This window comes from Pogona vitticeps, chromosome 5 (genome assembly GCF_051106095.1).
Source record: "Pogona vitticeps strain Pit_001003342236 chromosome 5, PviZW2.1, whole genome shotgun sequence".
NCBI classification, from domain to species: domain Eukaryota; kingdom Metazoa; phylum Chordata; class Lepidosauria; order Squamata; family Agamidae; genus Pogona; species Pogona vitticeps.
In genome coordinates, this window is record NC_135787.1 from 176264779 (window position 1) to 176280336 (window position 15558).

A 15558-nucleotide genomic window follows, 5' to 3' on the forward strand; every position below is an offset into this window, starting at 1 on the left:
ATAAAACCTGGAAAGACCACCTTAAACCCCTCTCTGAAATATTAAAGTGGTTTGATTTCAAATTGTGAGCTGTCTGTGAGCAGCTTTTGGTCTCAGAGTTTGCATGTCCTGTAAGCCTGACAGATGGGAGAACCTAAATCTAAAGTCTTGTCCCCTTTTGAGTGCTATACAGCAATTCACCTCAATACATAGCATAGGTTGCCAGCATCCATACAATACAATATGAAAGGGCACGGAAAGAAGGGATTGGCCGTCCGTCCGTCCGTCCGTCCGTCCCTCCCTCCCTCCCTCCCTCCCTCCCTCCCTCCCTCCCTCTATCTATCTATCTATCCATCCATCCATCCATCCATCCATCCATCCATCCATCCATCCATCCATCCATCCATCCATCACATTTATGCCTTGCCCATCCAGTGCCTAAGCACCACTTTGGGCAGCTAACAATTGGATGATGCTGAATGCAGCAGGGGTTCATAGTCTTAAAGTGCTTTCTGATAATACTAACAGCTCTTTGGAATTAATTTATTTTCCTTAAAATTCATCACACCCTCTATCTTGCCTGATTTTCTCACATACCATTTTGCAACGGTTGCCCAAGGGTCCACCCATTATACTACAGTACCATCATCCATGACATCCTCAGGCCTTGCCCCTGTATCTCAGACTTTGCTCCTGAAATTTCTGGGATGCTGCTGACCTCGTGGCCTTGCTACTTTGGTCCTGAGGTGCTGTTTCCTCTAACACCATGTTGCCACTTCTCAACATTTATTGTCTGAGATGGCCACTAAAAATCATTGGCAGTTGGCACAACACGGGCCACAACCTGTAAGGCCTTAATCTTTGGTTTCCGTTGGGCTTAACTCTCTCTGATATGAGTGTGTTCTTCAGAAACAATATGTTGGGAAGGGGGAAAACGAGGTCAGGAATGCATCAGTTTATATTGTCAACAGGGAGTCATATTTAAACAGCAGTTCCCTTGGCCCTGAAACAGTCACATTGTCCAGCAGCTGGAGGTGAGGAGGTGACCAGAGTGAATGAGGGCAGGAGGAGGAAATAGCAAGTTTGAGGGAAGAACATTGGTTTTGTTGCCACTCACACTGTAATTTTCGGCTAGTGGGTGGAACCTAAGCCTCCTTCCATCCTTCTCATTGGTGAGCTGCAGTAGACTGAGACTTTATTTCAAGTTTTTATCTCAATCTACAAGGTAATCTCTTGTAAGAATTGGTGCTCTGTGAATTTCCCAGCAGGGCGGGGGAGGGGAGAGATAATCTCTGAGCTGTTGAGAAAAGAATGCAGAAGGAGAAAGGGTTAGGAAAACACTTTTGAAAAGCTGTGAATTTTCCTCAAGGGTTTACTTTCAGACAAGTGGCTACTAATTATTAAATGGGACACACATGAAAGTAAGCAACTGCACAAGGAAGTGAAGCTAAAGACTGTAAATTTGTGCTTCTGTATGTGTGATTTGTATTCTTAAATACCTCAGCATGATTGTAGGAAGAAAAATCATTGGCACCATGGAGTCAGTCTGGTGATCTTTCAGATCACGATAAAATGAAAAGGCATTATGTTCTTCAGAGGCTCGTGGTGTGATGGTCAAGAAGATGCACTAATCATCCCAACATAAAAGGTGTAGACACTTGGATGCATTTCAACAAGTTTCTTTAAAACATCAAGTGCACCAAAGAACTCTTAGGTGGAAGGAAGAAGAAACCATTGGCCTAGTTCTGAACTAGAGCCTTTTTTGGGAATACCCATTGGGACATCAAGAAGATAACAGAAGGTGCAACAGAATGACTGTGGTCCAGGAACTCCTTCGGGCCAGAAACCTGCTACTCGTTATCCTTATTCCACTCTTGTTGCTTCCTTTGCCACTCACGTACCCCAGTAGCGTAAGTACTTTCTATTTTCTCCATTTTGATCCTAACTATATTTGGGCTTATGTGAAGTAATGAAAAAATTGGGCGATTGCCAAGACACATTTTTAATAAGAGGGTAGTCACATTAAATTATGCCAAAGGCCACTTGATAGTCCTTAAGGTTCAGACAATTCTTTGTCTTTTCAAGTAAACGTGGAATTGTAGGCAAGCAGTCGGCAAAAGGGGGAGAAAGCAAGTGGGAATTACCGTATTTTTCGCACCATAAGACGCACTTTTTTCCGCACAAAACAGGGGGGTGGAAAGTCTGTGCGTCTTATGGAGTGAAGAAAACAGATTATATTTTCCTGTTTTCTTCTTCTAAAAAATTGGTGCGTCTTATGGAAAGGTGCGTCTTATGGAGTGAAAAATACGGTACCCATTTTGCTACGTGATCTCTCCTGGGATTCTGTGCAGCTTTTCCCCTACTATCCTACACAGAGTGGAAAGAAGTGGTAAAGAGCAAAGGGGGGGGGAGAATAAAATAGATAATGGGAAGTCTGGATAGCCAAGAGATCCACCTTTGGATTAATGAACAAATGAATGAATAAAGAATATCTTTCTGTATTTAGCTACAAGGCTGAACTTCTGAGTTCTAATTTCTTTATTAAATGCACTGATGCCAAAGCACTCCAAAAAGGTAAAACTGGAATTTGCACATCTATACTCCCCAAAATAAGCTGTAGCTGACGCACGTAATATATCCTTTCTGCCTTGTCTTAAGGCACATTATTGTGCCCACTCTAAAAAACTGTTCTTTTTATTGTATAGCCTTCTCAGTCATGATGTCCCCATGTCAATCCTGTTTTTTTCAATATATAGATATAGATTCAGGCTTTATATCCTAAGAGCTGAGCCACCTGAAACATATAGAGACCTTTCATTCAGACATGACAGCTTGAAAAGGTTGGTTATTTTCAGACAGCAGAATCCCCCAGAAAGATTAGCCATCAATCCTTTTGGCAGAGGAATTCTGAGGCTTGTAGTCCACAAAAGTAACTTTTCTAAATTCTGCCAGACACTGTGTTTCATGAGATGGTCTAGTATCATGTTTGTCCTGAAGCTTCTTTTTCCTCAAGGGGCCATCAAGAGTGATTATTCCCCTGTCCTTAAATTATGTAGCTTTCTTGTAAACATTGCAAATAATGTGTGCAATTGGCAATGAGGGCATCATGGATGAGAACTCCTTTTAAGAAAGCAAAATTGTGGGTCAAATATGATTCTAGGTCCCACCCTTACTGAATATTCTCCCAGCCCCAGTGGCTTTTGAGTTAGGATAAGCAGATCAAAGGTTCTTTTGTGGAGCAGAAATGTGTGTCTTTATTTAGACTGTTTCTATAATGCTGTACTGAATAAGAAACCAAAGTGTAACAAGAAAGGAAGCTTCATGACTTTTCTTAGTCCTTGGTTTTCAGATTTAACCAATCCAGTTTACACTCTCTAATGGAACACACAGATTGAAACACTACCTTGGGTTTTTGCATTTTTCCAAATTATACAGTACCTCGGGAGATTTACCAAAAGGGTGGAGGGGTAGAATTCTTACAAAAATAACATGATCTTCTGGGCACTGAAGACACCAATTCATGTGGAAATGTGTAAGGAGACAAGTAAATACAAAACTAACATACAAAAATGCCACCCAAATGCATTAGGTTTGGAAAACTGCTTGCAACTATTATGTACGTATACTGAACAAAACTGTATACAAAAATTCATTTCTGTTTTACATGCAAACTTTTAACTTCTTGAAATTCAAAATACACTGAACTTTTGACTAGAATTTTTTTTAAATGATGGAAAGAATTTAATTTAAAACTGGGCAGATTCTCAACTTTTGGGATAAACCAAATTTAAGGCTATAGAATTTCTCAAAATTTAGGAAATACTGTAATAAACTTAAGACTAGCAAAGTGAAAGAGAGCAACTTTTTCATATTCATCTATCCCTGCTTACTCTATGAACATCACAGATAAAATATATATATATAACTGTATAAGTGAAGCTCTGTCTATCACTCCACTTCCAAGCTGAGAAAACTTTCCCATTTTTAAAATTAAAAGCATATTAAAAGGTTTATAAGCCACATAACCAAATCTTACAGCTATGTTCTTAAGTCTCAGTTAGCCAGCATCTGGCACATGTTACTCAATGGTGATGGAAATGCCCTCCAAGCATGTCCAGAAGCCAAGTGTGAACTGTGATGAGCCCTGCTCCAATCCAGCACCAGTTGCAACCTTGAATTTTACCTTTAAGAATTTAATTTTTTTTTTAGTTTCCTCCACAAGCATGATTACCTTTATTAAAGAACAAGGTTGAGCTGCATTATTGCTTGAAACAAACAAGACAGTGTCAGAAATTTGCCCATCTGTTTAAGGAATTAGCTTCAAGAGCAAATCCATTGCAAATGTATTCTCGCATAAGGCAGATTTATTTATTTCACATTGTTTGTTTTAGCAAAGTAGAGATCCACCTTTTTGATTAATCTGTTCGGAAGTTGCTTAATTAATGATGTTCCTTTGTTTATCAGGGTTGGAGTTAGCAAATGAACAAACAGGCAAATCAGGCAAAGTAGAAGTCAGCTAAAACTAATTTCAGCCTCATTAAGCAAGTAAAGTAAGAGCAGAGCACAGGAAGATAAATGAGGTGCTCGCTTTCCTTCACACCTTGGGAGGTGAGAAAAGCTAAGCAATTACAAGTTACAAACCTGGCAGAATAATGAAGATGGAATTAAGGTCTCTCTCTCTCTCTCTCTCTCTCTGTCTCTCTCTCTCTCTCTCACACACACACACACACACACACACACACACAGAGAGAGAGAGAGTAACCTCCATCAAGCAACAAGTTAATAGAGAATGGAAACAGGAACAGGTGAATTTGGGTATTTTTTTACTGAAAATATTGCTTTTCTGCCCTATATCCAAAGATCTTAGCGCACAGGACAGTCAATGTGGCCTCAGTATTTAATTGTTCTTAGTTATCTTTCAGGACCAGGATTTTCCCAAGATTTCTTACAATATAAAAACAATAAAGAATAAAAACAAAGTATAAAAGCACTGACTGTATGCACTTGTAAAATGACCCAGTTAAAATGAAATAAAATTTCAGATACCCCAGAAAATGCCATAAAAGTTTGCCGATGTTTATTTAAACATTTATTACTTGTGTGTGACTGTTTCCACATATTTTGCTAATTCTCTTCCATTTCTTCATAAATCTGCATAATTTTTTAAATTATTTTTTAAAAAATAAATCATCCCAAAATATGAAGTTAACTTATGGAGGTTTACATATATTGAAAGGCACATTTTCTCACAAATTAAAATTATAAATGCATATTTTGTCACGTTTAAATCTCTGAGTACTATGGTTGCAATATTTGCAGAAGGCTCTAGCAAAGAAATCATTTCTCATCTGCACACTAGCTTGTGGGCTGCAGATGGGTCATCTGTTAAAGGAATTCCCCAAAATGTGATTCACCAGGTACACCTAATCAGCAAATATAAATTAAGCAAATAGATCACAGGAACAAAAATGGCTTTCACCTGGGAAGAGGGGGCTCATAGCATCCTAGCTGTGTGATCTTATCCATTCAAAGCTCATACAAGAAGCATCTTTTCACAATTACACACATGCGCACACTCCCAATAGTGTAATGGTGTTTTAGTAATAATCAAATTTGGCTGGATAGCTCAGTGAGTTAGGTATCTGGCTGTGGAGCCAGAGGTTGGGAGTTCAATTCCCTACTGTGCCTCCCATGATAAAAAGCCAACCTATGTAGCCTTGGACAAGCAGCACAGTTCCAGAGTGCCCCTAGAAGAAGGGAAGAGTGAGCCACTTCTCAGTACTATCCCCCTAGGAAACCATGGAAAGGGTCTCCGTGAGTTAGAATTGATTTGACAGTACATGATGATAATTAAATTCAGTAAACTAGACTGAGTGAGAGAACAATGCAAAATAAGAATGTCCCAGAATGCTGAATGTCAAGTATATAGCAATGCAAGTCTCTCTCTTCATCCTACAACGCTGCCAAATGGCTGGACAGTGGCTGGAAAGGGATATGAATGTACAATATGGTGACCCCAATCTGAGTCCTCCTTAGAGCCTCAGAGATTCAAGCATCCAGGAAAAATACTGGCCTCTGGAGGGTAAAGGGCTCAGTTGTCACTTACCTTCTCCTTTGGCACCAGCAACTCAATCTATTGGACTGTTTTCAATTTTCCCTTTCCTCAATTCACTTCTCTGACCATCTTTTAAACCGTAAAAATGCTAGATGGCATGTGAAGGTTCTCTAGAGGTATTGTTCCATCTGGGACACAAACAGCAGCCCTTTGCTCCACCCTGTATTCATCCTGATTCAGTATTTTTGCACATTTGTCCAAAGACAGCACACATGCATCCTTTGCATTTTGGCCACCTCTTGCCTTGAGTTCTTCAATATTCTCCTGTTTGGTCTCTAGATGTCACGTCACACCACTAGTGTAAAAGATTATGGCTCACGTGAAGCACCAGCTTCATGTTCATAAAGGAAGTTCCCATATAGCACTGGGGCAGGAACGGGACGTTTGAGCAGAACTAGGCCTAGCTAGGGACATGGTGGCTAAACCGCAAAAGACTGTGCTGCAGGACCAGAAGACCAAGCAGTCGTAAGATCGAATCCACGCGACGGAGTGAGCTCCCGTTGCTTGTCCCAGCTCCTGCCAACCTAGCGGTTCGAAAGCATGTAAATGCAAGTAGATAAATAGGGACCACCTCGGTGGTAAGGTAACAGCATTCCATGTCTAAGTCGCACTGGCCATGTGACCACGGAAGATTGTCTTCGGATAAAACGCTGGCTTGGAAACGGGGATGAGCACCGCCCCCTAGAGTCGAACACGACTGGACAAAAATTGTCAAGGGGAACCTTTACCTTACCTTTACCTTTAGGCCTAGGTAGGCCTCAAAGCCTTCCAGTTAGAACTTTTTCTCCTCAGGTGAACCACATTTAGGTATCTGTAAGATGGATGTAAGACAGGTAGGATTCCCAGAATGGGAAATTGCGGCATGTATAATTTAAGAAATCAAAAATCTCACCCCTCTATATTACTGGGAGAGAAAAAGAGGTCACAGACTTGCATAAACTTTTCAAATGATTGCTGCATTGATAAATGCAGCAAATGATAAACTGCATTCATAATTGGGGGGTATTTAGGAGATTGTAGTCAAAAAAAGCAACCTTCCCAAGTTTTAGTTAAAACATCAAGGATAAACAACCAAAGACCTATACACAGCATTCTCTCAGTGGTTCCAAGAAAAGGAGAAATGTCAGTGTGGTCTACTAGTCAGAGCAATGGACTAGGAGTCTAGGACTCATGAGACCTGGGTTCAAAACCCTGCTCTATCACTAAAATTCACTGGCAACTGGTGAAACCACTCTTTAAATATCCCAAGTGCCTTTGAAAAAACCCTATTAAGGTTGCCATAAATTGAAAATGATTTCATGGTACATAATGACAAGAAGAGGAGTTGTATGGTAACATCCTGACCATAAGAAGCTTTATCTTCATATGCCACCATTGCCTCGATATCTGATTAATTGGTAAATTAGAAAATCCATTATGATGTTCTATTCTCCTCCTGGAGGATCTGCCCATTGAGAATAACTAATCCAACTAATCTTTTTTGTATTCTTCATGAAGAATGGAAGGACAGATGATGACATTGCATAACTACATGGAAACCCTCCACAATTTCTTTGTTCCTAAAATCAAGTTAAGTGCAATGGAAAGAGATTAGCACAGTGCCTACTCAAAAGAACTGGTTTTTAAGCACCTGAATAGCCTTGTCATCCAATAGCCCCATTACTTGAGCATTAAACAGCCCAACAGAAGCTGATTAGGTTTTAGCTGAGATTAATAAAATTGGCAATTGTGAGTGCTTTCCAAGCCAGCATTGGCTACCAGTCCTCATGGCTACGTAAAATCAAAGAACTGCAAAATTTTAGAGTTGGGAGGGATTTCCAAGTGACATCTTTTCCTACAATCTTTGGGAAAACCACTGACCAAGTATCTATGATAGATGGTCAAAAAGGTCTAACAAAAATGTCTCTGTGCAGACATGAATACAGAGATAATTTGTTTCATTGTCAAATAGTTCCTCCTGTGAGGATGATCTTTGTGATCTTTAATTGTAAAATTGATCTCTTCGTAGAGAGGAAGTATGTCACTGCTGCTAGTTGGTACGGTTGTGACAGGTACTCATGGAATTTGTAATTCTCTGCAATTTTCAGAGACTTTCAGAGTCTTGCCAGGCCAAGGCTCCCTGTAAAGATTTCTCCCTGCTTCAATGAAATTTCCTGGCATGCTGCTTTCTCTTTTATTCTCTTTTTCTCTGTTATGCCCATTGTTCCGCACAGGAAACTGCCGGATTCTTTACAGCTTAATCGCTTTTCCAGTGAATCTTGTACAGGAAAGATGCCATTTTTTTTTCAAATGAATTGGGAACAATTCTGTCCAGCTTTTTGTTTTCTGCCCCTTACAATAAATCCTGTACAGGAAACCTGCCAATTGTAATGACACTGCACATCTTAGCAGTTCTTCCAGGGATATGGGAAAGGAGCACAAAATCTTCCGGGGGCGGGGGGATATTGGCAGACAAATTCACTGCAAGGAGAAAAGAGTGGATTTTTCCCCCTTCACTTCTCTCCAAGAGTGAGATGGGATGAAATCTATATTGTTTGCCATCTTGTTGCTGTCCAGGCCTTTTGGAGAAATGGTTTCACCAGAGCTGCTGTCTGTCCGTCTGGCTTTCTTCCCTACTTTGACCTCCAAAGAGTTTTTCACAGTCTGTGGCATCCTCAAATTTGACTAGCTAAATGCTTGCCTCTAACTACCAGATCAATTATGAACAGTATAAAGTAGGAGTTCCAACAGAAATCCTATAAAGCCTGTATTGCTTATATCTCTTTTTTTTCTTGCAGAAACTCTCATGCTTCACATGCTTGGATCCATTGCTAACCCACACAACAGGACTTGTCCCATTACCCTACATCTGATGTTAACTCCCAGGCCATGCCCTTTTATCCCACCCCTCCTAAAATTATTTAGGACCCTGTAGTGGTGAACACAGTTGGTTTGCTCGGTGGTTTAGGTACCTAGCTCCATAGCCAGAATTTGGCAGTTCAATCTGCGGCTGTGCCTTCTAGGGGGACGAGCCAGGCTGTGTGGCCTTGGGCAAGCTGAACAGTCTCAGGAGAAGAGAATGGTAAACTCCTTTTATGCATTCTCCACCAAAAAAAAAAAACACCCTAGAAAAGGTCACCATGTCAGAATTAATTTGACAGCATGCAATGATCATTATTAGCGAGGAACTCTGTTGAAGGCTATTTGGAAGTCTAATTACTGGATGGCTATTCTTGTTCATATGTCAGGTCAGAGAACCTGATGCCTGAACATCAATGTAAGAACTGTACAGAACTTTATAGACCTCTAGGGAAAAGTCAGAAGCCCATGTTTATCGAAGCTGGCATTTATCCCAGGAATGGAATTTTTGTTGTTGCAAGGATTACAGGCAACATCAGCTTGTCCAATTCTACAAGCTTTTTTTTTTCTAAATTGCTTCTATGTTCTATATGCTGCCAAATACTTAAAGTCCCAAAATCTTACAGCTATGGAAAAACTGTAGACACAAATTCTTGAAAAAATATATGAAAATTAAATTTAAGATGCGGGCAAATAATTAAGTCAGAATTCAATCCAAAATACATATTACAATAAAATACTAAAAATAATGTTTTAATTGCTTTCTAAAAATGCATGAGCTTATATATAGATACATTGAAGGAGCAAAAGGCAGTAAAGAGATTTCTAGAACACATAATTAAAAAGTAAAACTTGAAGCTCATCCCATTTGAGGCTCTTCCAAATGGCCACCCTGAGGGAGGCCCATAAATCCTCTACAAGAGGTAAACAAATAAACAAACATTATAACTTTATTCGCGAAGGCTTTCATGGTCGGGATCTAATGAGGGTTTTTTGGGCTCTTTGGCCATGTTCTGAAGGTTGTTCTTCCTAACGTTTCGCCAGTCTCTGTGGCCAGCATCTTCAGAGGACAGCACTCTGTGCTCTGCTGTAGTTTGCTGGGGAGTGGAGTATTTATGGCTGTGAGATAGGCTTTTGTCCTATTCAGGGGATGTGTGATTAGTGTGTTTTGTTGTGTGTGTATTGTTGTGATAAGGAGATTATCTGTCACTGTGATTGATGGGTGTCATTAGCTGGTTTTTTGTGTGTAGTGATCCCCGGTCCTTGTGGCTGGGTAGAAGTCGTTGACCTTTTGCACGCTGTATTTTTCAGAGCTGGAAGCCAAGTTTTGTTGAGTTTCAAACTTTCCTCTTTTTTGTTGAAGTTCTGCTGGTGCTTGTTAATTTCAATGGCTTCCCTATGCAGTCTGACGTAATGATTGCTGGTGTTGTCCAGTATTTCAGTATTTTGAAATAGAATGTCATGTTCAGCTTGTTTTAGGGCATGTTCAACAACCTCTATCCAGCCACAAGGACTGGGGATCACTACACACAAATGACCAGCTAAAGACACCCATCAATCACAGTGACAGATACTCTCTCCTTATCACAACAATACAACCACAACAATTTAATTGTACTAGATCTGGCTGGAGAGCTGCTTGTTTTGGAGAAACTTTTATTAAACTGCTCTTCAAACCTCCCTTTAAAAATGTAATGTACATTTCCAGGGCTGCTTTGTCTACATCCCCTTTAATTATTTTAACACTCTGTATATTCAGAGGATCTTATCTTGACATTCCCCATCACCACCACCAGTTGGACATGAGAATGTGTTGCTTATACAAGTGCTCTCTTGTTGAAAAATCCAGCTGTTGATCTCTAGTGCTGATGTTGAACTGCCTCTGGTCAGGTGTCATCCGTCTGTAATGTCTTGCAGCATTTCTTGCTCCCTGAGCTTGCATAACTCAGTGCCGGTTTGTCATTTTACATTGATCTGCAAAAATCTGGATCTGTTGCTTATTGTTCTAACCTGGAAATAAATAGAGAGGGGAAAATAGTGTTTTTTAAAAAAACAACCCTAAGAATATACATTGAATTTTCAAAATGATCGCAGGGTGAGCACACTTAAAATAATTTTCTGTATCTCATTTATAATATGCTTGAAGGCTAAAAATTAATTTGAGTTATAATGCTTTTTTACTTTTTAATGATGTGTTTTAAAGATGTACAGTATTCTCTGCCTTTTTCATTTCAATGTGCCTTTTTAATCTATAGGCTTTTTAGGTAAGCTCATAGATTTTTAGAACTTATGTTCCTGCAGTTTTAAGACACAATTATAAATTCTACTTACAACTACAATTTTGTTTTGAACATACTGTACTTTCGTTTGTGACTTCTCATAGTTGCAAGAATTCTTGATGGCAATCACACCTGCAGCATTTCACAAGTTGCAAGGAGGGGTTTCTGTTTGAGCATTTGTGCCTACAATTTTTCCATGGCTGTAGGATTATTATTATTTTTTGATGTTTTCAATAACTTTGAAGCATTTTGTGCTTATGGAACATAGAAGCAATGTAGAAATAAAGTGTGTAGAATTAGACAAACTGCCTGAAATCATTGCAACGATTACAAGACTTATACTTTGATACCCAGATGAATTTTGATATGATTTGCAATGATTATCTGATTTCATTCTTGAATTAACCCTTTCTAGGATAAATGCCAGCTGTAACTAATACATGTGCTTGTTAATATTGTTAAAAAACCAAACAGTTAGGAAAACAGGACTCCACTTTGTAGCAGCTTTTGCTGATTCTTCTATAGGAAGACCTGTTCTTCTCTAAGTTTGGTAAATCCTTCTTTAGTCATTTCCCCCTTTAATTTACCAAGAGTAGGCAGTAGGATAACTGAAATAAGATTCTCCACCTGAAACACTTATTGAGAACTGAAACATTTCTTGAGAACTGCTATTGAAGTGGCTACTTCTTGTTCCTTACCACATACTGTACGTTAATTTCAGGGCAAAGTGGAACAGCAGCATTTTTACATATTTTAAGATCCCTCACGTTGATGTCATCTGGGTCTACTAATACACTTCCTTTTAATTTAATGATAATCACTACCAACTCCAGCTGACTTGTATCTTTAAGGAAATCAGTTAGACACAGATATCTCCTCTGCAGGGAAGACAGATGCAAACAATTCATTAAATGCTCCCTTTCCTTTTCCTTTGTCTTGCGCATATGTTCCCACTGCCTCCTGCTCAGTTTTTAATGCTAGTGTAGTTAAAAGAATTTTTTATTGCTCATCTTAATTATGATATTAATGCTTTTGTTGGTTTACAAAATAAGGTCACCTAGATCAGGGGTCCCCAACCTTGAGCCTTCCAGATGTTCTTGGACTTCAACTCCCAGAAATCCTGGCAGCAGAGGTGGTGGTGAAGGCTTCTGGGAGTTGTAGTCCAAGAACATCTGGAGGCTCAAGGTTGGGGACCACTGACCTAGATCACTGGTTCTTAACCTTGGGTTACTCAGGAGTTTTGGACTGCAACTCCCAGAAGCCTTCACCATCAGCTGTCCTGACTGAGGTTTCTGGGAGTTGCAGTTCAAAAGCATCCAAGTAACAAAGGTTAAGAACCACTGACCTAGATCATGCTTTAACTAAAACACCTTAAAGCAATTTACTTAGGTCATGATGAGGCAGATAGTTCAAGATGGCATATAAATATGTTTCATTAAAGTTAATTACCTTCTTTATGGCCATGGATGGGGGGATTCATTTGTCTTAACGCCAGTTTATGTTGTATAGCCCACTTTTGTGTATCCCTTTCATTTTCCACTTCTGTCCTCCAATCAACAAACCTCTGTCTTGCCCTTCACCTCCGTATGACAGAGTCTGTTGGAAACACACATAGATGTCAAGACTTTTTTGCTCATGATGCAGTACAGCCGGAAAGTGCTGTTTGGAAAATAAATGAAGTCCTACCTGCATGTACAGACTAAGCTATGGGCTTTGCTGAATCTCTTCCAGTGTAAATAAGCAGTTGCATAACCAAATCAACAATTCTTAAGTGCAGGCTCTCTTCCGTTAAAAAAAAAAAAGGAAGAAAAGAAAGCAAACAAAAGAAAAATGTCAGCAACAAGCCGTTTCTGATTCCTGTGGTGTGTTCTCAAGGAGAGTTGTCTTCAGAAAATAATTTTTGCTATGAATTTCTGAACTGTTAACACATGAGAAAGTCAAATACTACAGATGGTGATTAACAGACCAGCATAATTCTAAGCATCACTAGTCAGAAAGAGGCCCCGTCGTGCTCTGTGGAGGTTTCTGTAGGGTGGCCACTGCTCTGGCACTAAAAAGGAACACAAATGCCACCAAAAAAGAGAACAGGTATGGGAATGAAAAGGAGAGCAACAAGAAGGAATACATTCTACACAAAAAATGACATTTTCATTAAATCTGCATATGCTAATCTAAACTAATCTATGCAGATATCATAAATAGGCATTATTACGATACTTTAAGTGGAACTAATCGATGAGTCACCATATTGCACAAGATTGTGACTTGGTAACCAACAGATCGGGACCCAGCACTGAGATCATAATAAGGCATCGTGTTTTTATAGCCCTCTAAAATGCTTTGTATTTTTTGCACCTTACTAAAAATGAATATGTCTACAGAAATAAAATAAGCAGGGACCACTGTGTTTTTGTTTAAATAACGAACTGGGCAACTATCACTTATTTCACAGGAATGGGCTGAACAGTGCTTTCAGAATATCCATTCCTCAGACAGCCACTAATTCTCATTGTTTTGCTGCTCCATCCCTGGGAACTTGAGAACAGGGCTCTGTTTCTTAATACAGTCAGATCCCCAAATGAAGGGATACTGGACTCTGTTCTGGAGAGCTTACAACATCAATCAGAGTTACATAATGGTTAAATACCCAAACAAAGTTATGGATGGGGGATTATGCTGTTGTAAGAGTTGCTGTGTGCATGTTTAAAGCTGCAAGACATCAGAGAGACTTTGAACTGCTTTTTCGTTGATGCCAGCTCTTCCAGCCTGTGGGGACTGTACTCTCGCCAGGAGAGACCACAGTCTCTCTTTTCTACCCAGTGTCAAATAAGCATCCCTGTCAATCAAGAGGGATCTCTATTTTTCTGGACTTCAGCTTCCAAAGTTCCCCACCCAGCAGGGCTAGTAGCCATGCTAGTGGAGAGATGCTGGGCATTGTAGTTCACCCCGCCCGCCACCCCCCCCCCCCAATATATCGCAGCTATGACCCTCTTTAAGGGCTGAATAACTGGATTTATTTCTGTTATAACTGTATGCACACATTATAATATAGTGATCCACCCATTATTTTGATCCACAGGTGGGCAACATCTGGCCCCCCAGGCTGTTTCTGTGGGTCTCCATTGTCCCCTTTTATTTCCTTTCAGAAAGATGAACATGTCTTCTGGAACTCCTGGAAACAGAGGTTCATCTTTTAAAGTCACCTCCTTCTGCTCAGTTTAACACCTCAAAATACCACTTTTGCAGAACTGGAAGTGGATTTTTATCCACATCTGACTCCACTTTTTACAGCCCTCTGTAACTAAGGGGCAGAAAACTGGATGCTAAACTCACCCAAGCTACCCTCCCTTCTCTAATTCACCGGACTTCGTGGAAGGGGTGATACATCCTAGGAATGCTTCAATGGATAAATGTGTAATGGAGGGTGAATTTCCTGAGTGTCAGCCTCCCTCTTTGCATTCTTCTTTCATGGTAGATTAGTTTTCCCACAGTGTTTGCAAAGTTTGGCACGATATTTTTGGTGTATTATTTTTAAAATCCCATTTAAACAGAGCTCATGTTGTTAACTCACTGCTCTCAGGAGGCAGATGGTCACAGTTGTTATTCCTCTGATTGTTGTCACATCCTTGCTGGCACACCAGAAAAACACAGGGAAATACTCTCTGCTTCCCTCTTTTGGCTGATTTTTTTATATTAAACCATGAAATGTTCAGATTCAGGAATTCTGGTACAGTATACAAAAAAAATGCAATACCACAAAGCAACATACGGTATCTCTATTGACATGCAAACCTGGTGTGGTGAGGATACCTCCAGGGTGTGAAAAAGGATCATATCAAAGACTTATTAAAATTCAGGGGGAGGGATTCATTTCACTTTCAGTACAGTCCATGCCAATTCCAAGTTATGAATTCTGAAGCATGCTTATTGAACTAACCAGAGTTTGTGTTAAATCTTAATCTCTAGTTTGTGAATAACAAGAACCCAGTATTCTTAGAAAAGGAAGCTAAATGCTACCGGACGATTTTGTGAAAGGGAACAGAAATATTGAATCAGACCTATTTTACAGGAGGAGATGATTAGCAAATATGTGAGCCCAAGCTTTTGCATAGGCTCATTCCAGTTTTTGCTTGCCCACTGGAAGGCTAAACCATGGTTTAGCATTATGCATCCAAAAGGCCAGTGTGTCAGAACAATTATCTACTGTTTCTCCCAAACATCCAGGTTTAATTGGAGAAACTGCAAGTAAAATTTGGGAGCCAGGGAGAGATTTGCACCCTTTCAAATGCTCTTATGTTGAATGGTTTAATATGTATATTTACTGTATTACTGCCGTTTTGCCAATGC

The 15558-nt window shown here is 39.8% G+C and overlaps 1 protein-coding gene and 1 long non-coding RNA gene across 2 annotated transcripts in view; one reads left to right on the forward strand and one right to left on the reverse strand.

Annotated features, from left to right (window-relative positions):
• Window positions 1–984: 984 nt before the first annotated feature.
• Window positions 985–15558, forward strand: part of SLC13A4 (solute carrier family 13 member 4) — a 52332-nt gene continuing 37758 nt past the window's right edge. The window contains exon 1 of the mRNA XM_020792230.3: window positions 985–1889. Within this exon, the coding sequence (XP_020647889.3) occupies window positions 1791–1889 (99 nt within the window). The 5' untranslated portion in view covers window positions 985–1790. The remainder of the gene's footprint in view (window positions 1890–15558) is intronic.
• LOC144583127 (uncharacterized) lies at window positions 12683–13024 on the reverse strand. Its single transcript, XR_013536739.1, has 2 exons — window positions 12898–13024; window positions 12683–12807 (listed from the first exon to the last, which is right to left on the reverse strand). It is a non-coding gene; the product is annotated as an uncharacterized LOC144583127 (long non-coding RNA).